Source organism: Molossus molossus, unplaced genomic scaffold (assembly GCF_014108415.1).
Source record: "Molossus molossus isolate mMolMol1 unplaced genomic scaffold, mMolMol1.p scaffold_m16_p_20, whole genome shotgun sequence".
Lineage (NCBI taxonomy): Eukaryota > Metazoa > Chordata > Mammalia > Chiroptera > Molossidae > Molossus > Molossus molossus.
The window spans coordinates 50,938,249-50,961,915 of NW_023425356.1; the positions used below are offsets into that span (position 1 = coordinate 50,938,249).

At 48.0% G+C, this 23,667-nt stretch overlaps 2 protein-coding genes across 3 annotated transcripts in view; one reads left to right on the top strand and one right to left on the bottom strand.

Annotated features, from left to right (window-relative positions):
• CUNH1orf112 (chromosome unknown C1orf112 homolog) overlaps positions 1-6,508 on the bottom strand; it is a 41,669-nt gene extending 35,161 nt beyond the window's left edge. Inside the window, exons 1-3 of the mRNA XM_036272270.1 lie at positions 6,398-6,508; positions 2,348-2,387; positions 887-975 (exon numbers count right to left, since the gene is read on the bottom strand). Coding sequence (XP_036128163.1) covers positions 887-975; positions 2,348-2,387; positions 6,398-6,508 — 240 coding nt within the window. The remainder of the gene's footprint in view (positions 1-886; positions 976-2,347; positions 2,388-6,397) is intronic.
• Positions 6,509-6,681: 173 nt separating this feature from the next.
• On the top strand, positions 6,682-9,063 carry METTL18 (methyltransferase like 18). Of its 2 annotated transcripts, none has more exons than XM_036273108.1 (2): positions 6,682-7,016; positions 7,743-9,063. In XM_036273108.1, the coding sequence occupies exon 2, from the start codon at positions 7,942-7,944 to the stop codon at positions 9,061-9,063; it is 1,122 nt and encodes a 373-aa protein (XP_036129001.1). In that variant the 5' UTR covers positions 6,682-7,016; positions 7,743-7,941. The 2 variants fall into 2 exon arrangements, with proteins under 2 accessions (XP_036129001.1, XP_036129002.1); XM_036273109.1 differs by having other exon boundaries at positions 6,682-6,794.
• The last annotated feature ends 14,604 nt before the right edge of the window (positions 9,064-23,667 follow it).

Below are 23,667 nucleotides of genomic sequence, written 5' to 3' on the forward strand. Positions count from 1 at the left end.
AAAGGGACACATGGAGTGGTTGCCACCCGCACGACCAACCAGGGCAGGGACAAACTGCAACCGAGGTACATGCCCTTAGCGGGAACCGAACCCGGGTCTCTCTGGACCGTAGGCTCTAACCGCTGAGCAAAACCGGCCAGGGCTCAGCAATGTTTTCATTTACACAGCAGCTGAACCTTTTCCTGGTGGTCAAGAACAAATTCTCAGAAGCTTTTCAGACAGAATGAGTGAGTATGAGTAAAAGGAATTCTGATGGTTATCTGCCTCAAAGCTAAACTGAGAAGAGATCCATTCCAGTAAGAGAGTAAGTTACTGTAAATAGGTTTCATTTTAGCACCAAAGTACCTTTACTTCTCTCAATTAAAAAAAAAGAGAAGACTGCTTTTCAGAGAAAAAGTATATCATGCATTTATAACGTAATAATATAATCTGTAAACAGAATGTTTTCCCTTAGTTATCTGATTTTACCAGGATTCCAGCCTCCATCCTAAGACTCTTTAATAACCCTTGGGTCCATTTCTCCAGACAATGCTGCCTAACAATTACTAATAAACTGCACAGAGAAGACGATACAACAAAGGGACTCGCCGCCACCTTTATCACGCATCCCAAATTTTCATTTAACAGTGTCAAAATACAAGAGCATTTAAAATTAACTACAAATAGTTTAAATTTAGTTACTAAAGGATCCATATCATCTGCAAGTATAATAGTTTTTAATCACTTAGTTACTCTAACACCACCATATTCTCACAGGATATCTACTTTTTACAACTATATTTGTATGACAAATACATTTGATACACTTAAAAAACAAAAGCCACAATTAAGAATGATCTGAAACAGAGATTTGATTTAACAGCCTTTTTTTGTAATAGTACTATACCTTTGGCAGCACTTGTGAAAAGAAAGTCTGTTCCAATGTCAGGTGGTTCATATGAGGTAAAAACCTTTCTACAATGATTTTCAGAATTTCTACAAAGCAAAACAGTAACACATTTTGTAGGAATATTAAGTCTGTTAGCCAACAAAGATCAATGCTGTTAACAAATGGGAGAATATGTAAGTACAACCAACAGAAAGCATTGTACAGTTTCAAGTACCATAATCTATGTAGAGAAACTATTAAGTAATTGAAATAATATCAAAAAAACGAACAATATCTAAAGCAACTGAGGACCACTTAATGGACATGGGTACCTTTACTGAATAGGATCTGTAAATGATGCTTAGAGATTATTTAAAAACCGTAAAAAAATGTTTACAGTACTTTAAAATTAAAAGTCCCCAAATAGAACCCCAATTTTTTTTTTTTTTTTTTTTTATCCTCACTCGAGGACATTTTTCCATTTTTTGTTCAGGTAGAGTGGGAGGGAGAGAGAGGAACAGAGAGAGAGAGAGAGAAACATCGATGTGAAAGGGACACATCGAGTGGCTGCCACCCGCACAACCGACCAGGGCCGGGGACAAACTGCAACCGAGGTACATGCCCTTAGCGGGAACCGAACCCGGGTCTCTCAGGACCGCAGGCCGACGCTCCAACCGCTGAGCCAAACCGGCCAGAGCTAGAACCCCAATTTTAATATATGTAAAAATGTACACCCAAAGAATAACAGTCTCACAGGAATGTACGGAAATGCAATGACAATGTTCTCTATTAAAATCTTAACCATTTCTTATCCATGAATGTTTTATAAGTCTTCTGTTTTTCTACATGTTTCAAATTTTCTACAATTTCGAATGAAAATGTGTAATTCATACCCAGAATTTTTAAAAAATTAGACCCCAAAAGACAACATAGATTCAAAAGTATAAACAAATATTCCAAATCCATTCTAACTAAAAAGAAATGTAAACTCTACTGTCTAGTCTTTATTCTCTACCACCTCTTCTGGATAAATCACATCAAGTAAGAGCCATGAAGACAGATAAAGATGGTAAAGTCAATTTTTTCCAAATGACAAATGTGTCATCACCTAAATAATCAGCTTTCTGTGGCCCAGAAGCTGTTTTCTAAGTGCTGCTTCACGTCAGAGGCTGAAAGCAACAGCCTGCACATCACCTTTCACAGCGGCCTCACCACGGTTAACAACCGACATTGAGAGCTTACATTGTGCTTACACATGCATTAAACAGAGCACGTTTGCTATCTATCAAAAATAGAATTTAAAAGTCTAAGTACTGTAATTAGGAGGAATTTGGGCATTTTAAGTAACTGATGGTTACAGTGGCTGTAACTCTAAAATAGGAAAAAAATCAATTTGAAAGGAATACAAAACATTATCGATAAGTATTATTCGGATCTTAACATCAAAATAAGTCATACAATTAAGATAGTTTTACTCACGAATGTGCTCAATCCAAGTGTCAGACTGTTGATACATGGAGTAAAATAATTAAGGAAGATCTTAACATAACAGGACATCACTACTAAGAATAAATGTAAAAGGACCATTCGTGACTTTTAAGCAATGATCCATAAGAGACTGAAACTGGACTCAATTACTGGTATAATTTTGCCTTTTAAAAATTAATGCCTATACTATGGTTTCTCTTCATATCGTATCGATTTTTCTTCTTTTACTAAAAAGTTAATGCTTATTAGGTAAGCAAACAATATTATGAAAATACTTTACGGAAATATTTCAAAATTGCTCAGGGATCTTCTTGCTTTTTCAAGCTATGTGTATCCATAAAATATATTTGACAAATGACAAACAGTGCTACAATTAACCAGGGCTTTCTGGTTTCTAATGCAGGAGAGCAATCTCCCCCTCCTCCGCATTTCTATAGTTTATCTGTACCTGTCTTAAGTCACTCACCACTTTCTATCTTACTTTCATAACTTTCTTACCAAACTTATCAGACTGAAACCCTTCTGCACACAACAGGAACTTACAAAATGTCACAGTAAATTAGCCTAACAGTAATGATATTATAAAATATATTCCTGGATACTATCAAGAATTGTTAGAAATGTTACAACGTAAAAACAAGAATCGTTAAAGAATGTGTTAACAAGAAAAATGAACAGCCCATAACTCCATCACACTAATAAAATTAATTTTTCTTCTGAAATCTTAACATTGCATATTTTTTCTTTATTGATTTTAGAGAGGGAAAGAGAGATAGAAACATAGGTGAGAGAGAATATCAACTGGTCACCTCCTACACGGCCCCCACTGGGGGTTGGGCCCACAACCTGAGCATGTGCCCTGACTGAGAATCGAACTGGCGACCTCTAGGTGCATGGGTGGATGCTCAACCACTGAGCCACTGAGCCCGGGGGGGGGGGGGGGGGCCGGGCCTGGGGGGGATGTTTTGCAGTAGCATTGAAAGTGAGGTATAGTCATTAGCTTGAGTCTGGTAGGACAGAATTTGCCTTACGGAAAAATTTCAGCAGAGGTTAAAAAAAAAAAAATTCTAGCCTCCTCAAAAATTAAACATAAGTTATGATTATGAAGACATGCAGATAAAGACCAGAAAATAATATGTAAAGTGCAAAACATGAAAATAACTATTTCAGGGCTGAATCGTGGGTTTATTGCAAACTTTAATTTGTTGAAAAGAAGTATCGCCTGCCCTGGCAGGTTTGGCTCAGCGGTTGGAGCGTTGGCCTGCGGTCCAGAGAGACCCGGGTTTGGTTCCCGCTAAGGGCACGTATCTTGGTTGCAGTTTGTCCCCGGCCCTGGTTGGTCGTGTGGGTGGCAACCACTCGATGTGTCCCTTTCACGCCGATGTTTCTCTCTCTCTCTCTCTCTTACTCCCTCTCCCTCCCACTCTATATGAACAAAAAATGGAAAAATGTCCTCGGGTGAAGATAAAAAACAAACAAACAAAAAGAAGTATCGCCTAATGAGACTTCTAGGAATTTAAAAAAATACTATTTTTAGTCCTTTACTCGGTGCTTAGTATGGGGCCAGGCACTGTTCTAGGTGTTGGGATAACACAGTGAAAACACAACCCTGCCTTTATGAACTTCACAGTGTTGTGAGGGAAAGTGAAAAGTGAACAAAACAAAATGATTTCTGTAATGATAAAGTACTCTTCAGAAAACCAAACAGGGCAAAGTAATAAAAGTGTTGCTGACTGGGTTTGGGGAAACTATCTAAAGTTGAGGGCTCTGAAAAGGGCCAGGTGAGGTGATATTTGAGCCAAGACCCGAGGAGTGAGTTGCATAAAGGCTGGGAGAACAAGCGAGGCTGAAGGACCAGCAAGCATGATGACCGCGAGGCCAGGCGCGTCCTGCCTTCGTGGCTGGAATGCAGTGAGCGAGGCAGGAGAAAAGGGCTTAGAGCAGGGGCATTGAAGGTAAGATCGGATTTTATATCCAATTTGTTAAGAAGCCACTGGAGAGTAGTTCAAAAAGAAATGACACGATCTATCTTCCGCTCTGAACTATTTGGGGAGAAGACGGATACCAAGAGGGCATGAGGACGCTATCTGGAGTAGAGTGGTAGCAACTGGGGATGGGGATATGTGGGTGCATTCAAGATACAATCTGAAATCAGAGACAATACAAGTTGCTGATGGGATGTGAGGATTCATGTGAGGTTTGTGAAACCATTTACAAGAGTCTTCACTCGTCGACAGCTGCAACTTGAAGCAACATGATATATAACAAAACCGTTTTCCACAGGCTACCTGATATAAAGACTTAAGTTCCTATTTTACAAGGAAACGACTTTGAACAAAATTGTTATTCAAGGACCTTCTGTATTTCAATGAAGAAAACTGGGGAAAGAATAGGTTTGGGTCCTTCTGAATGTTACAAATATTAAGTGTGAGATGCAAAACCAGGTGGGAATATTGACTTTCAACTACTGAAGTCCCCGTGTAAGTTTGAGGGGCATTTTGTTACTCCAAAGCCTGCCACCCTGTGTGACACAGGCTAGGGACCCAGTACATGTCTTTCAGAAGGATAACTCTCATTTCCCAAGTTAAAATCCCCGAGGATGGCAATTCCATACCTGCACAGCAACTGAAAAGGGCTTGGGGACCCAGTGGGAGTGTGACAATGCCTAGACAAATGGTGTCCACGGGACGGTAACATTTGTATTTGGCTTTCACTGTAAAAACCATTTGTACCACGTGGAGACTCAACTGAAGGTCATGTTTTTCTTTTAAGTGTAGTTTTGTTGAAGGTGAGCTCAAAAGCATTAAAAAAAAAAATTACCTTTTAACCTGAAAGGCTAGGACTCCAGGCACGTTTACAACCACTGAGGCACCAGAGATGACTCAAGAATGGTCTGCACCCACCCAGCGGAGGCACCAAGCCCCTCAAACCCAGCAGACAGAGCCAGTCACAAAGCTGGCGGCTCCTTCCAATCAGCGAAACAGGGGACGAGGAGGGAAGGGAATGTTAACATCGTTTTAGACTTGACACCACGGCAGATCTGCGTCCTTCGGTCCTCCCGACACTGGGGAAGGTGCTGTGCATCACCACCCATCTCAGAGGTAACAGCTCAGGGTCCCTCTCGGCCTCATCCAGCTTAGAGCCAGGGCTAGCCTGATAGCCTGGGTCCGAGTCCCTGCCTGCCCCGCTCTCCCGTGCAAAAGTACTTACACTTAATTGCACATGACGAGTACAGAAAGCCTTCAGGGGGCTGAGGAAGGGAGAAACGCCACTCCCACTCCAGGGGACGGCGCGGGACGCGTCGTCCCCGCTCGCCCTCCGCGTCCCCGCGCTGCCCCGTCCCCCCCGCTACTCCGTCCCCCCCGCTGCCCCATCCCCCCCGCTACTCCGTCTCCCCCGCTGCCCCATCCCCCCCGCTACTCCGTCCCCCCCGTTGCCCCGTCCCCCCGCTGCCCCGTCCTCCCCGCTGACCCGTCCCCCGCTGCTCCGTCCCCCCGCTGCCCCGTCCTCCCCGCTGCCCCGTCCCCCGCTGCCCCGTCCCCGCGCTGCCCCGTCCCCCCGCTACTCCGTCCCCCCTGTTGCCCCGTCCCCCGCTGCCCCATCCCCCCCGCTGCTCCGTCCCCGCGCTGCCCGCGCTGCCTCGTCCCCCCGCTACTCCGTCCCCGCGCTGCCCCATCCCCCCCGCTGCTCCGTCCCCGCGCTGCCCCGTCCCCCCCGCTGCTCCGTCCCCGCGCTGCTCCGTCCCCGCGCTGCTCCGTCCCCCCGCTACTCCGTCCCCGCGCTGCTCCGTCCCCCCGCTGCTCCGTCCCCCCGCTACTCCGTCCCCGCGCTGCCCCGTCCCCCCCGCTACTCCGTCCCCGCGCTGCTCCGTCTCCCCGCTGCTCCGTCGCCGCGCTGCCCCGTCCCGTTCCCCGACCGAGAACCGAGAGTTCCGGCCGCGGGAACACAACACGCCCCGGCGGCGGCTGTGCCCGGGCCGAGGAGGAAGGGGCGACCCCGGCCCCACGCCCCACTGCGGGTGCCGGCGACAGCGAAGGATATGAGGAGCCGAGGCAGGGCGGTCGGCAGCTCCCGGCGGCACAGCCCCTCCGGCCAGCTGCTGAACTCCTCCAGGGAGGCGGCGCGGGCCGGGGCCGCGCGCTCCTGAGACATGCTGTCGCCCAGCGGCCGGCTTCCAAACGCTCCCGCCACCGCCGAGACCGGAAACGCCGCCGTCCCGGCAGGCCTTGCGAGCTCTCGGCGGCGCCAGAACCATAGAGAGGGAGCGGGCTGCGTGCTTGGTGGAGCCCGGGCCCCACGCGGCTGGGAAGAGCCGGGCTTGTCTGGCCCGCGGAGGACTCGACTCACTGGTGAGCGCTTTCAGTCGGGAGGATCTGGCCCGACTTCGGGTTTCTCCGGGCCGGGAGCTGGGAACCGGCCGGGCTGCGAGCATCCCCAGGTCAGGATCGCTGCGCATGTTACACTGAGGCGCTCTGTGGAGGCGAGGGCTGGAAGTCCCCAGATTTGCTACCCTCGGTCCCAGGGGGCTTTGAGATCCCACATCTGGGGTGGCGTTGGACCCGGCTCCTGCCCACTTAACCCTGTGACCCTACTGTGTCATCTTGTGTTATGGGAATAAAGACCCGCCTGCGATCTGACGCAGATCTAGCACCAGATGCAGGTAAGAGTCTCAGTCAAGTGGCTGCGACTTTCTGCAAACGTTCAGGGCCCTTATGTTGTGTGTGTTCTGCCTCCAAACTCACCTTCCTGGTTACTCCAAAATCACCCCACTCGCCTACACCTGGGGCTGCTGGTCTCCGTGAGTGTGCTGAGGCGTCTGGACGATCCTGCACCCAGCTGACCGTGCAGCGCTTTGCACGGCTACACATTTACCAAAAGAAACCCGTGCCCTGGCCGGTTTGGCTCAGCGTTGGGGCGTCGGCCTGCGGACCAGGGAGTCCCCGGTTCGGTTCCCGCTAGGGGCACATACCCCAAAAAAATAAAGAAAAGAAACTCGTAGATTCCTGCTACTTAACACAGGATCAGACTGAAGCGAAGGGACTGGCAGTTTAGCAGGTAAATATATTGGACAGGGTCATAACAGATGGCAGACACCAAGTAGCTAGGCCCGTCATTTCCTGCCCGACAATTTTGGCCTTTACGGTTTTTTCCTAGTTGTTGCTGCTGTTCTTTTATTTGTTTTTACTCCTCATTCTCTAATCCAGCTTTTGACCCCTGAGGGGTTGTGTGTTTCCAAATCTCTTTATCTCCCTCACAACTTTTATAGGAAAAGCACCTACCTGTATTGGGGCATGGGAGGATACTGTTTAATATTCTATTTTAAGGAAACGTGTCACTTTACTTTTTAATAACAATGTTATTTCTTTATTTTTTTTTTTCCCTCCAGAGTTAAACTGAAAGAAAAGCAAAGACCTTTAAAAAGTCATTTGGAAACAAGCCCAAAATATTTTAAACTGTGGATAAGCCGCTACAGAGAAATTGACCCAAAGGAAACTACCTGAATAACTGAGACAGGTTTATGTTTGCATCATCGATTCTATCCAGGAGCTGAGGAGTCTCCCTTTGAATCGAAGGACTGTGCAAAGATGACCTTCCAGTTTAATTTCACTATAGAAGACCATCTAGAAAATGAATTAACGTTCCTTGGAGATGGAGCTTTGATCCCAAATTCCTCAAAAGCGTCTTCAGTCTCAGAAAGTCAAGAAGGTGAGCCCAGGGACACGGCATGTTCTACAGAGCAGTCGGACTTGTCTCAGGGTCACTTGGGGCGACACAAGCCGGTGGGAATCACAGCTCCCTCCCAAGACACACACTGCTCACTCGGTGCAGCTAACAGTTCCCTTCACTTGGAGCCCCGTGAAGGACAGCCATGCTTGAGACTTGCCAAGGAGCATTCTGTGCCTGCAGACTTACAGAAAACGCTAGAAAATAAAGTGGTGGAAACGTCACCAGGCCTCCAGCACCTTAACGTATCCGTAGTGAAAACCATCTTGTTGAAAGAGAACTTCCCCGGAGAAAACATAGTTTCAAAAAGCGTTTCTTCTCACTCTGATCTGATTACCGGTGTTTACGAAGGAGGCTTAAAAATCTGGGAATGTACCTTTGACCTCCTGGCTTATTTCGAAAAGGCCCAAGTGAACTTTGCTGGGAAAAAAGTATTGGACCTTGGCTGTGGATCAGGGTTGCTGGGTATAAGAGCTCTCAAGGGAAGGGCCAAAGAAGTTCATTTTCAAGATTATAACGGAATGGTGATTGATGAAGTAACCTTACCGAATGTAGTGGCTAACTCCGCTTTGGAAGATGAAGAAAATGATGGAAATGAACCAGATGTGAAAAGACGCAGGAAGTCAGAAGTAGCACGAGAACTAGGGAAATGCCGGTTCTTTTCCGGGGAGTGGTCTGAGTTTTGTAAGCTTGTGCTAACCAGTGAAAAACTCTTTGAAAAATATGATCTCATTCTCACCTCCGAGACCATTTACAATCCGGATTATTATGGTCCTTTGCACCAAACACTCCTTCACTTGCTGGATGAAAATGGGCGGGTGCTTTTGGCCAGCAAAGCGCATTATTTTGGAGTAGGTGGAGGTATCCATCTCTTTCAGAAGTTTGTAGAAGAAAGGAATGTATTTGAGACTAGAACACTAGAAATAATCGATGAAGGACTAAAAAGATTCCTCATTGAAATGGCTTTTAAGTTCCCTAGTTAATGTCTACAATGTCCTGAATGAAATAAACAATAACTAAAATTTTGTTCTGAATGTTTATAATTTCTGCTTTGCTGTTATTTTTTCCGAAATTAGGATTCAATGAAATGTATTTACTGGACATCTGTTGACTAGGTATTTTGTATAGCGTCTTGCTTAGTATTTATAACCTTATGAAGTATACATCATCCTCATTTTAATGAAGATCATAATAGCTAACAGTTTTCAGCATATACTATATGCAGAGCAGAAGAACTTTCCATATACTAACATTTAATAGTCATAACAGCCCTGAATTAGGTTACAATTCAGGTGATAGTTAATACCTCCATTTTCTAGATGAAGAAATTGAGACTCAAGGAAGTAATTTGACCCTGGTCACATTTCTCACTTTGAACCAGAATCCGGACTGAAGTCTATTTAAAAGTTCTTTTCGCCACTGCAGTGGTCTCCACCTTACACTGCCTGTTTTTCATCAGAAATATTTCTTAGCACCCTTTTATTATTCCGAAATGAAAGTCGTGGCTAAAGAAACTTATTTACATTCATCACTAGGGAGTCACTGAAAACAGGAGTCAAAGCATGAGCCCAGTCTGGGGAAGTAGACAATTCTGGGGCAACCTTCCAACAGGGGCACACCTACCTAAGTGAGGTGGCAGCAGACAAGCCTTGAGATACAAATTACGGCCCCCAAGCAAGAGGAGATGAACGGGGCACTCGCATGTAAATGGCTTAATTCAAAGAGGCGGACATACGTTACGACAATGAGCTTTGGAGTCTAATACCTTGGGTTAAAATTCAGTTTCCCCATCTGTAAGACAGGGTTGATAATAACCGTATCTTCCTAACAGAGTTCTTTTAAATAACAATAGTTTAATGTGGAACATTTATCATGGTCCCTATATACAAATGGAAATTGTCATCTCCAAGAATTTTCATTATGTTTAGTCATCCTGTTTTCTCAACCAAATAGAAAGCCTTGTTCACTTCTGTTGAAAATTGTGTGTGCCTTTACAGTTTACAAATCTCAGTTAGGAATTTGGAGAAACGAGTAAGTCCCAGACCTGGCACTGCCCAGCACCCAGCCCCCTGTTCTCCCTCCACCCCGCCCCCCACCTCGGAGTGTCTAAGCTGTCCTTCTCGGACGCTTCAGTGTTTCAGTCACTGGGCATGAACAGAAGTTCATCTTGTGACGCTGCACCACAAGCTTCTTCTAAAGACTCCGTCCCAGCCAGCGGGCTCCGCCTCGGAACGCCCACCTGGCAGACGTGGCTGTACCCTTCTGCCAGCCCACTGCCCAGAAACGGGACGCTGGGGGCGGACACCTGCCTGGGTCAATGCAGTGGCCGTGTCCTTGGGGCAGGAGGGGTCAGCGCTCAGCTGGCCAGTTCACTGTCAGGGGAGGGAGTGTGTCTTCAGGTCTCAGCGGCCTCCAGCTTTTCTTCCCTGCTTGGTAAATAGCGACCGGAGCGTCTGTTTCCGGTGCCCTTTGGGTCCCAGGGCACAGTCCAAACCACCACCACCACCTGGGTGCAGCCCCGCTGAGAAGCCACGCGCTGCCACTCACTGATCTTGTATCTCAGCCCAGGACACAGCTCCTGTCAACCGGGCTGGTCGGGGGAAGCCACCGTCCACTGGGTGTTATCTCACGATTCTGATTTCTGTCCTTCTATGGAGTTAAAAGTGAACTCAGGTAACCCTCAAGAGTGGGTCCATCATCTGTAGAGAAGCTGTCAAAGGGCCGTGCTTTCTCAGGGGGAGGGTTCATACTCTATTTGAAAGAAATTAGGTGAAGATTACAGTGATGGCAAACAGCTGGGTACCCTAAGCATTACTTAAGAAAGTGGGGCATTTTACCTCTCCCAGACGGGGTAAGTGACCCATAAATCCGGATGGTCCGGTATGGTACGGGGACAGCTGTGGCTCACCTCGTCCCTGGCACACGAATGGGAAAGGAGGTGGGCGGGCTGGCCCTTGGCCCGGTGTGTCTTCAACCTCTGCAGTGGAAGCCACGTGCTCAGTCTCATGGGCCCCGCGTGCTCGGCCATGCTGCTGCCGGCCCGTGTGGGCCTTTGTGCAGAGAAAGACGGTCTGTCCCCTGGGCAGATTCAGGCCCGTGTTCGGAGACACAATGGGGCAAGTGGAACCGGCCTGTTTTCAGCCCCATTCACCCCCTCAGCTCCTCTTAGCAGCCCCGGGGCTTCATCCTACAAGCGTCCACGACTTTCCTACTGAGAATACAAAGGAAAACGGGCAGTACACTGATGAACATCAAGAGGACCATGGGACACCCACCACATACCGGAAGTGAGGGCTGTAAGAGACACTGTCCTCTTTCTCAAGGTAAGTTACAGCCTCCGTTGGGGGCGACGAGCCAGTGAGATGGACCAGCAGTAGGTGAAGGCGAAGAAAACCTCTGAGCCTGGGATGAGAGCCACAGAGGCAGCGCTCCAAGGTGACCTCCCCGCATGCTGGTCACTGCGGCGAAGGTTATCCAGGCGAGGGCTGAAGTCAACCCTGCTAACACCTGTCTCCACCCGGGACTCTGACAGGTTGTCTGGCTGGCCCGGCTCAGCCTGCTCTGAGGTCACCGACAGCTCCCACGCGCGGGGTCCGACGCCCAGTCCCAACAGGATGGACATCAGTCGCTCCACCAGCCCGGTCGTCCCTCAGATCGGGAACTGCAGGGAACTCGATGGGTCTCACGATGTGTGGACAACAAAGTCCCCCACTCTGAAACATGTGTTTAGCCCTGGCCGGTTTGGCTCAGCAGTTAAAGCATCAGCCTGCGGTCCTGAGAGACCCGGGTTCGGTTCCCGCTAAGGGCATGTACCTCGGTTGCAGTTTGTCCCCGGCTCTGGTCAGTCGTGCGGATGGCAGCCACTCGATGTGTCCCTTTCACATCGATGTTTCTCTCTCTCTCTCTGTTCCTCTCTCTCCCTCCCACTCTACCTGAACAAAAAATGGAAAAGTGTCCTCAGGTGAGGATAAAAAAAAAAAAAGAAGAAAAGAAAAATGTGTTTAGCCCAAGAGATCATTAGAAAAGAACTATGACCCTCTTTCTGCTCGCGGAAATGTGAGGTAGGAAATGCCCTAGGACTCAACATGTTTCTGTTACTCTCAGCAAATAAACTTCTGGTGAATTTTTAGAAACTTGATTCTGAACTTGTTTTATTTATTTATTTATTTTATCCTTACCTGGGGACTTTTTTTTTTTTTTTTTTTTTGCATTTGTCTTCAGACAGAGCAGGAGGGAGAGAGGGAGAAAGAGAGAGAGAGAAACATCGATGTGAGAGAGACACATTGACCCCAACTGGGGCCGGGGACAAACTGCAACCGAGGTACGTGCCTTTAGCAGAACCGAACCTGGGACTCTCTGGTCCACGGGCCAACGCTCTAACCGCTGAGCCAAACTGGCCAGGGCTGAACTTGTTTTCAATAGCAGCGCACAGAGTTTGGGTGGGGGGCATAGTTTCGAAGGGCGGAGTGTGTGTGGGAAGGGAGAATGAAGCTAGCCACGCCCAAGGCCCCGAGTTGGCTGGCACACCGCACCCTCATTAACCATCTTGGCGCCAGCTTCCCGATGATCCCTGCTTTTCCAGGCTCTGTGTGCCAGTCTGCAGAGACACGCGTTCTCCCCAGCTTTCCAGAAACTCCGCTCTGTTTCCTGTTTGCTTTGCTATTTCCAAGCCTCTCCAGGAGTTTTACAATAAGAACCAAAACAGATCCTCTCTTCTAAGGAAAATACCTGAGACACCTCTTCTAAGAACAGCACGGATGTTCCTGACTCTGCATTTCAGTTCCTCTAAGAGAAAATGTGTTCGAGCCAGCATGAACACCACCCTTCTCTGAACTCGCTCTGGTTTTCATTTTCCCAGAGTGGAGGAAAGGTCTTACTCTGCAATCTCCCCATGAAATACTTAGAAACTCTCCCACGTCTCCTCCGCCCTGCAGTGCAGCAGAAACAGAGTCGGCCTCAGAGCCAGAACTACCAGAGATGAGTTATGTCTGTAGTCATCGGAGTTTGCCATCATCTGTTACTATCATACAGACATATTCCTCATTGCTTCAAAATTAACGTCCAATCCAGATGCCGGAGCCTGAATGTAAATTTTTTTTTTTTTTTAATCCTCACCCGAGGACATTTTTCCATTTTTTGTTCAGATAGAGTGGGAGGGAGAGAGAGGACCAGAGAGAGAGAGAGGACCAGAGAGAGAGAGAGAGAAACATCGACGTGAAAGGGACACATCGAGTGGCTGCCACCCGCACGACCAACCAGGGCCGGGGACAAACTGCGACCGAGGTACGTGCCCTTAGCGGGAACCGAACCCGGGTCTCTCAGGACCGCAGGCCGATGCTCTAACCGCTGAGCCAAACCGGCCAGGGCCTGAATGTAAATTATTTTATCTGTATCTGGTCTAGAGAGACACCCTGGGCAGGCCCGCCATTGGGTCCCATATAATCGTGATGCAGTTTTCTATGTTTCAGGAATATTTGGCAATAGGAAGAGCTGATCCCCTCCCGGATGCCACCTTCCCGATGCCCCACCCTTTGTGTTTCATTGTCTCCAATACTTGTGCACCGAACAGCTTCTAAAGCCCAAATGTGGTCTCATTCCAACAAGAATGAACAGAGTCCTTACTGTCGTGGAAAAGAGCTTTTTCGTTAATGTCTGTTCAATATAACATGTGCAAGAAAAGTTTACGCTTGGGTTGTGTGGTAACTGAACACACTCCCAGTTACACCCATTTTTCCCGGATTTGTACAGAATCGGTGTGATGAACACTTGGTAAACCCCCAAGTGTATTTGACGCCTGGGTGTCGCTTTTACTGTGACTTGTGCATTTCCTTTGTTTGAGTCAAGGGACTCTGTCAGATCTAATTTATGAAGGGTCAGAAGTTAACTTACGGGAAAGAGAACAATAGACGACCCATAGCTTTGGACTAAAGTCTCAGAGGGAGAGAGGTGTATACAAGAAAAGAAAAAAAAAAACCCAAAGAAATGAAGCCAGGGTGCTGACAAGGGGAGGAGAGAGATGAAGAATGACAGAGACGGATATGGACTCATATTGATTCAAGTCAGAGCGGCAGAAAGCGTCCGGAAAAGATACAATGGTGGAGCCCGAGGAAAAAGACCTAGCAGGGAGCGAAGAGGTTGCCTGGAATTCACACAACAGTTGGACTTTGAAACAAGTGACTGGAGGTTGGACGTCTGGTCGCTCGGGGCAGAGCAGACAAGGCACAGGGTCATGCAATGAAGAGGCCGAGAAGCCTGAGATGACAGCGCCAGGGACCTCGCCGTGGCCCTGCGTGTCCTCCCAGGTGCGGTTGTGTTTCAGGGGACACCGCTGTGAGCCTTATGGCCTAGAATGACCATACACCCCAGTTTGCCTGAGACAGTCCCATTGACGGTTGTGCCAGTCCAACAGCATGGCCCTTAACCTTATCACGGTGTGAATAAGTCACAACGGAAACCACTCAGTAGATAAACACTAACTTCAAGCTGACTCTTTTTTCCAGTCCCTAGCATGATGACCATAACAGATGCTCAATGAATGTTTGTTGAATAAACGTTATCAACAGAGCGCTTTAATCCCCTAAAAGTCCACCATCCGTGAGCAGTTTTGCCTGGCCCTTGTTAAGAGAAGACAGTTCAATCTTAGAGGAAGGGTTACAAAGCAACTTCGGATCTGGGACCTGGTATCGTGAGGACCCACAGGAGTAACCGTAGGGAGGCTTACTGGGATGGAGCTGGCTGCACAGAGGGTACGACTGGAGGGGACCAGGGGCCCCTACTCATCCACTCTTCCCCACCCCATACAAAAGCTATGCGATGAAGAGGAAGCCTGCTCTGGGGTCCAAGGGTCCTCCCCTTGCAATTCCTTTGAAGAGACAATTACATTAGGACATTAATACTTTCATGGAAATTATTTTATCAGATCACTTTTTTTTCTGTAGTGGTGAGACCCAGGGACCATGATACCTCTGGTGCCTATGGAAGGAAACCATCCACCCACACCCACCCCCCCCACACACACACACCATGGAAAAAGGGGGCCTCCAAGCATTCATAATGTTTGCATGACGTTTTCCCCTAGTTACGGTGAGAAAGGGAATCCATTTACAAAACTCTCATTTTCAGTCTGGGGTATTTCCTATTAGTCAGTCATCATCATGGCTTATAAATCCAGTGACTCTCCAGAGGCCAGCAGGCCTGGGTAAGTCTCTGAATTTGACAGTTTCAGGAACAGAGGGTGGAGAAGAAAGATACAGTGGGCCAAGAGGCTGTGAGAAACTGTGGACACCCTTCGTCTTACCATGTCAATCACGGGGACTCTTTGATTGCTGTGGAAAGTGTCTCCTTAAAACAAATCTTGTTGGAGAGCCATCTTTCCGTTGTCTGGACCAGTCAAGTATATAAATAATTTTCTTGTTACCAAAAGAGTTTGGGAAACAGTTCGCCCTGTGGGCCCCTTGAACCTTGGAACTTTCTAAATGGGGCTTCAAGCTTCCTTCTTGAACAGGAAGTAATTCTGCAAAATATGAGCCATAACCCATGAAACACCAAAAACTTTCCCACTAGAAACATGTCAATGTAAACGATCACATTCTAAATTTCTGAGCAAATGATGGTATCCAATTTTCCAGGGACTCTTCTAGGGTATTACTCTCATGTTCTAATGACATCAAAAAACAGAAATTTAAAGCCACCTCTCTCCAATGTTGCTTTATTTCTCTTAACAGAGTCCTCTTCTTGGCAAATCACAAGTCACCCATCCACCCATCCATCATCCATCCACCATCCATCCATCCATCCACCCATCCATCATCCATCCATTATCCATCCATCACCCATTCATCCATCCATCCATCCATCCATCCATCCATCCATTATCCATCCATTATCCATCCATCATCCATCCATCCATCCTTCACCCATCCATCCATCCATCATCCATCCAACATCTATCCAACATCCATCCATCTATCCATCCATCCATCACCCATTCATCATCCATCCATCCATCATCCATCCATCCATCCATCCACCCATCCATCATCCATCCATCCACCCATCCATCATCCATCCATCCATCCATCCATCATCCATCCATCCATCCATCCATCCACCCATCCATCATCCATCCATCCATCCATCCACCCATCCATCATCCATCCAGTCCTTCAGCCAGGAAGAGCTGAGAATACACTGAAGAGCAGAGCTGTATGCTATGTAGTGCAAGTGCATAAACCAAAGGATAAAATACTGTTCTTCATCTCAAAATATTTACATTTCCCATGGGAAGAGAAAATGTGTTAAGACTCCAGGTCTCTGTTCTCTTTTACCAAAAAATGTCTCTAAAGTACTGTTTCTACTTACAGGCTACATTTCCTCATTTTTCATTATTTTCTCAACCTGTTCTCATTGGGCTTCTGCCTCACTGCACCGCTCAGGTGATCATCGCTCCATATTTCCAAATTCAGTGGTCACTCTCCTGTCCTTTGTTTGTCGTTGACCACAGCTTTCTCTCATTTTCTTCCCAAGAGGATCATTGTCTGAAATCACCTTATCCAAATATATGTTTACCTATTTGTCTCCCTCTCCCTCTCTGGATGTCAGTTCTGGGAGGTCTGGGACTTCACCTGTCCTATTCACTGCTGCTTCCTTAGTGCTTAGCCTGGTGCCCTGCACATAAAAGGCTGTCAATCGATATTTGTTGAGTGAATGAGTGAAAGACCCCTCAGCGGCTCCCCATTGCACTTAGCATAATGTCCAGGGCACTTCACTTAAAAGCTGGTCCCCGCTTCCTTATTGAGCCTTATTTTTCACTACCCAGACCCTCTCTGGATTCTTCTTGGCTTTGACCTTATACTGTCACTCGTCACCACTTGTGGACTTTAGCATACATTCTCTTTCCTTGGATGCTCTTCCTCCTCTGTGTCCACTGTTGCCTGCTATTTCTACTTTTAAGACTTAACTTGGACTTCAGTTCCTCTGCGGTGGTAGTTGATAATCTTCCAAAGCTGCTTCCTATTCAGACCAGAAAGCTTAGAGTCCTCATTTATAAAGTTCAGAGGTCTTCTTGTGTTCTTGGAATGAGATATTTCTATACATGTCCTTAACAAGAAAACTCTTTGTGGTTTGGAGTAAGCCCATGGCATGACAATTCATAATAAAGGTTTGCTTTGAATAGTCTACTACCATAGCAATCAGAAAATAGTTGTAGTGACTAATATAGTAACACAATATTTAAAGGTTAGGTTAAGCAAGGTGTTTCCTGTGTAAACTGATGGCTTTCGGTTCCTTGCCCCCCTGTCCTCGGGCCCCTCAACTCCTCACCTCGTGGTATTGGGAGTAATGGCGGACAGGAATTGGTCTTTAATCACCAAGTTTTGTGAGCCTATTTCAAAGTCAAAGTCAGACATCTGGTTCATTCAAAATGGGCAAGACCCTTGAACTTGAGAATGGGAATTTGTCATTTGTAAAAGACATTCCTCCCTTCAGGGTGGACAACTGAGGAGGAAAAAACAAGCAAGTATCAGTGTACATTCAAGTCCACTCTGATCTTAATGGTGTCTTTCCAGAACTTCGAGATTGGATGAGGTTTCCCCTGCTCTGTGCATTCATACTTCCCCTATCACCAAACATGGTACAGTACGATTATTTTTCTACGTGTTAGTTGGCAAGGAAAAAAAATCTCATTACAGTCCTATTGATTGTCATCTACTCTTCTTCTGGCTTGGCATTTAATAAATATCCGTGGGATGGATGGGTCACTGGGTGAAAATAGGAAAGTAGACAGGGCAGCGTGGAATATCACGAGGTCATCTGTGAGTACATGTGAGTTACAGAGTCAGAAGTTTGTCCTGAAGTTCAGAAGACACAAAAATCATGGCGGGCTGACGCAGTCAGGGAGGCTTCCCGGGGGCTGGGACAAGAACGTGGCCTTGGAGGTTGGAGACAGTTGAGTCACCAAGAGGAGAGTAGACACTACTCCAGAAGCAGTGGGAGAGAAGACCCAGGAGACAGGCACAGGGCCAGGGAGGGGACAACTGCCATGGTAGTGACATCAGGAGAGGTCCAACTAGGGAGAGCCCATACTAGGGCATCAGGGCCTTTTCCTACGGATCATGCAAAACAGTAAAAATCTCTCCATGCAAGGATGTGCTGCACACCCGACGGAAGAAAAGTACCTGGTCGTGGAACGCAGCTCGTGTTGGAAGAAGGAGGAACTGGAGGTGGAGAAAATGGCTTGGGGACTCTCGTGAGGTGTGCAGGAAAGGCTCGGGCGGAGCCAGCGACATGGGAAGGACAACGCAGAGGAGAAGGAGGGCAGCCAGTGTGGAGGCAGCAGGTTAGGGAGGTGCTGACCCACCGTCCTTCCCTTCGAAGAGTAAATGTGCTTGACTCCCTGGTGGTCTCTGTGGACTTCTCTCCTATGCTCTCCGTGTGCACCAAGTCTCCACGTCCTTCATCACTCTGAACCAACACTGAGATTCTTACGGTTAAGGGTTTCCTTCCTGGGTGTATTAACGCTGACGGCACAGAGATGGGACGTAGACTAGCTGGTCACCCACAAGCAGGCCTAAGTTGCCAAGGGAGCTCAGATCCCTCTGGTAGCGTCAGGTTAGAGAACGCAGAGCCGTTCTGGGCAGGGCTCCGGCCTTCAGTCTGGGTGGAAACGGGTTCCACCATATTCATGAAACACGTGTTTTGGCCGCGGGGACACTGTCGGTCGGTCCTACATGGCATGTGCAGTCCGCTGGCTTGGACCCGCTGTCAGTTATACCAACCTGTCAAATTGTCCCTGAAAGGCACCTAGGAGTCTCGTTAATAACTGTACCCCGGTGACTTAGTTATTACATGTCTATATGGAAGATTTCGGAAGGAAATTTTCAAGTTGTTTGTGACATGGGCCAGAGGACACTTGCTCCTGGTCAGCGCTTTGAGCGTCCGATAGAAGCGGAGGGTCACTACTTACTGTGGTTGCTAACCACACTTACCTAGGTGGGTCCACCCTATGACCCCAGACCCCACACTAGGTCTTCCTTCTCCAGGCAACAAAATATACTTGGATCCGATATTCAGAGACATGACTTAGTGCTCCTCAGAGTGGTATTCTGAAATAAAGTTCCTACCAGCACTGAGAAGTAAAATAAGAAAATGTACAACGCGGAGTCAGGTGCCCATCTGCCTAGCGGCTTCCTGGCATCCCTCCTGTTGGGTGGCCAGTCCCACCTCTGGCGGAAAAGCCATGGGACTCTTGCTCTTAGTATAAGTGGAACTTATCTGCACAACCAATGGACACAGACAACGGTGGGGTGAAGGCAAGGGAGGGCGGGAGTGGGGAGAAGGGGCTCAATGGGGAGAAAAAGGAGGGACACCTGTAATATATTCAACAATAAAGATACATTTTAAAAAAAGAAGTTGCTGCCCTGGCCGGTTTGGCTCAGCGGTTAGAGCGTCGGCCTGCGGTCCAGAGAGACCGGGTTCGGTTCCCGCTAAGGGCACGTACCTCGGTTGCAGTTTGTCCTCGGCCCTGGTTGGGGTCGTGTGGGTGGCAACCACTCGATGTGTCCCTTTCACATTGATGTTTCTCTCTCTCTCTGTCTTCCTCTCCCCCCCTCACTCTGTCTGAACAAAAAATGGAAAAATGTCCTTGGGTGAGGATAAAAAAAAAGCAAGAAAAAAAAAAGCAGTTGCTTATTGGACAAGAAAAGCACTAATATTGTGTCCCCAGAGGCAGTATATTATGACCACTTGGCACCGTCGTAGGCGAGGAAGCCAGCTCAGCTTTGTAACAATGGGGGATATGTTCCGGAAATCCCTCAGTGAAGCTCATTTTCAACCAGCTTTATTCAATTAGCGCCATGAAACCCTGGATCCCATGGGAGTCTGAGCCATTTTCACCCTCATATGCGTTGCTGGGACCTGGGTCCCTTCAGGTCCCTGTGGCTGTCACCAGCAAGCTGAGATAAACGAGAAAGGCAGGCCAGTCTCCTGTGTCTCGTCTACTTCCTCAGAGCACAGCTCATTTTCAATCCCATCTTTTCTTCCAGCTACCCAGGGTCCGGCTGCAACTTCCCTCTGGATAGAGCAGACACGCAGGGAGCCCAAGAAAGTGGGCCTGGAGAACCGGCCAGAAGAGTCTCCCACAGAACCAGCTAATCTGAGGAGCTTGTCCAGCCCAGGCCCGACCAGCTGCAAGAGGTGCAGGAAAAGAGCTCACTCTGTCTTTTAATGCTCCCTGCGCCCGCTTGCCTTTGCTGCAGCAGTACTCGACCACAATTCCAGCCTCACACAGCGTGTGTCTTCTCGTCCCGCAGGTCACAGGCCCGACACAGGGCTCCCTGGCCACAGTCGGAGCTGCGCTCTTCTCTGAAGGCTCGTGGAGAAGAGCCGTTTCCTCGTTAATGTGAGCTGTTGGCAGAATTCAGTTCCTTGTGGTCTGAGGACTGAGGGCCCTGCTTTCTTGCCTGCTGTCCGCTGAGGGCTTTGACCGGTTTCTCAAGGCTGCCCACGTGCCTTGGCCAGCGGCCCCTTCCCTCCCATTTCAAAGGCAGCAGCAGTAGGTAGACTCGTTCTCTCACTCTGAGTCTCTCCTCCTTTTCCCTCTGACTGATCTCTTTATTAACCTATCCAGGAAAGACTTTCTGCTTCTGGGGTCTCATGTAATTAGATTGGGCTCACGATGCTCTGAACAATCTCAAGGCCTGTAGCCATAACCACAGCAGCAAGGTCTCCTGCATGACATGTAACATATATGGTATAAGCTCTGGGGATTTGAGTTTGGGTGTATTTTTGGGGGGCAGGGGGCAGCGAGAGAGTCTATTACTCTGCCTACTCCATCATCTAGAGGCAAGGATCTATCTACCTATCCATCTATTGATTCAACAAACATTTATCTAGTGCTACTATATACCAGACACTTTACAGGGCACAAATCTCTGTCATACTTCACTTGTGAACTGTGAGAGGTGACGGAAAATGTGTGCACGGAGGAAACTTACCTGCTGCATTTCCTCTCGAGCCGCACGTTGTGCACAAGGAGACAAGGCCTGGGAAGGGACCGAGGGCACAGGAGACGCTCAGGCAGCCACAGGAGCTGTGCACGGCCCCCCACCTCGCCCACCCATGCTGACCCGATGGGTGTCACGAGGGGTTGGGCGTGAGATGAGGCATTCACGGTGGGGAAGTACCTCTGTGGGAGGTACCTTGCGTTCGGAAAGAAGCTGTTCGTGGAGCAACACGAAGAGCCGAGGGGTGCGCTCTGGCGTCCCACCAGCACCCAGACTTGCACGCTTTTCTCTGAAGAGTTTGCCGTTCGGTTGGGGAGATGTGGCGCTTCGGACAGTTTGGTAACAGTAAGGAGCAGTGTTTCACTTCATCAAAGCAGAAGTCGGGCTTCAGCCTGCAGGGAGCCTCGAAGGGCCCAGCTAGAGGTGCAGGAAAGTCCCCTCCGGTGTGTGGGAGCAGCGGGCCTGGTGGAGAGCAGGGTCAGAGTTAAAAATACCGACCGTGCAGAGCATCTCAGTAACGGATGGACTACACACACAAGCCGGCACCGTCATTATCTCTCCCTTCTCTATTTCTATCTCATTTCCTTGAAAAAGAAAACAGAGTCAAAGTTAAATCAAAATGCGATTCTCGGACACTGCCGACGGGCGCTGGTGAAGACGTGGCACAGCGGGATCCTCACTGGGCGCTGGGGGCACGCAACACGGAGCAGCTGCTCTGGAAGGCAGTCGGCAGTTTCTTGCCACCTGAGTATGCTCCCACCCCATGATTCGGCCGTCACGCTCCTTGATAGTTACCCAAATGAACTGAGAACTCAGGTCCACATAAAACCCAGTGCCCAGAGATGCTCATAGCAGCTTCAGTCATAATTCCCCAAGCCTGGGAGCAACCACGATGTCCATTACTAGGTGAATGGATAAATAAACTGTTATATTCAGATTATGAAACATTATTCAGTAGCAGAAAGAAATGAGCTATCAAGCCATGAAGGAATATGAAGGAAACTTAAATGCAAAAGACTCATTGAAAGAAGATACCAGAAAAGGCCACATACTATATGATTCAACCATAGGAGACATTCTGGAAAAGTCAAAACTACTAAGACAAGAGACAGACCAGTGGTCCCCAGGGGTTGGGAGGAGGCAGAGATGGACGAGCAGAGCACAGGGGATGTTCAGGGCAGTGAAACTATTCTGTGTGATATTATAATGGTGGATAATATAAGTATACATTTGTCCAAACCAACAGAATGTGCAACACCAAGAGTGAACCTAGTGTAAGCTATGGATTTGGGGTGATAATAGTGTGTTCTGTGCATTGGTTGTAAGAAATGTGCCACTCAGGGGGGAAATGTGAATAATAAGGGAAGCTATGCATGGGTGGGGAGGCGCTTTATGGGAACCCTCTGTGCTTTCTGCTTAATTTCTCTATGAACGTAAAACTGCTCTAAACCCAATGTCTATATTTAAAAACAGTATTGCTACCATTTTTGAACACCTGTTTTATGCCAGACACTGTTTGTTAGTGATCTCTTGGGTGCAACACTAATCCAATAAAATAGGTGTTATTTTTTTCTTGTTCTACCAACAAAAACCATGTTGTTTGTGGAGAGTCAACAAGTTTCTCAAGGCCATTCAGCTCCTCGGTGAGAATCTGAGCTTCTAACCTTAATTATCTGGCTGCAAAGACCAACATTTTTAAAAAGTATACTGTGCCCTGGTTCATATATAGTATTTCACAATATGGGGGTCACGTGATAACAATCACTGAATCTTCAAGCAGAGAAAGTATCTGAGCTGGGAAATCAGGACATAAAAAGAACGTGGCTGAGAAAAACAGGAAATCGGGAAGCAGCTAGAAGGCCTGTCCGAAGAAGGATGCTGTTCAAAGGCCAGTTATATTTAGAGGCTCCAGCTTCCTCCAGTTACGGTCCCTGTCAGACCAACCCTCCCACGGTGGAGGGGTGCCCACACACGGAGGAAGCGAATGGCACCAAGATGAAAAAATTCCTCCCCCGCTCATATCAGAAGTTTGCCTCAGAGCAGGCGAGCTCAGAAAATCCAACCTCCTCCTGAGACGAAGAACCAGAGGGCAGAGTGCGGGGCAGCCAGAGGGGCTGGAAGGAGGAACTCCAGAAGAGGAGACATCCCAAGAAAGAGAGCCCCCGTTCTGTGTATGATGTGCCCACTCTCCAGCTGACCCCCGACCCGCACGCATGCATGGCAGAGTCAAGTATATGGCTGACGCCCAAAGAATTGATCAACAATTTCTGTTGCTGCCCATTACATAGGAGCTAGAGTTTGGAGTTTGAGTTCAATCAGGTTACTGGCCAGATGGAAAAAAATTCCATACTCTTCAGAAAATCCAGTGTTTCCACAATGAATAGTTCAAAATGTCCAGTAAAGCCCTGGACGGTGTGGCTCAGCGGTTAGAGCGTCGGCCCGCGGACCAGAGAGTCCCAGGTTTGGTTCCCGCTAAGGGCATGTGCCTCGGTTGCAGTTTGTCCCCGGCCCTGGTTGAGGTTATGTGGGTGGAAACCAGTCGATGTGTATCTCTCACATCGATGTTTCTCTCTCTCTCTTCCGCCC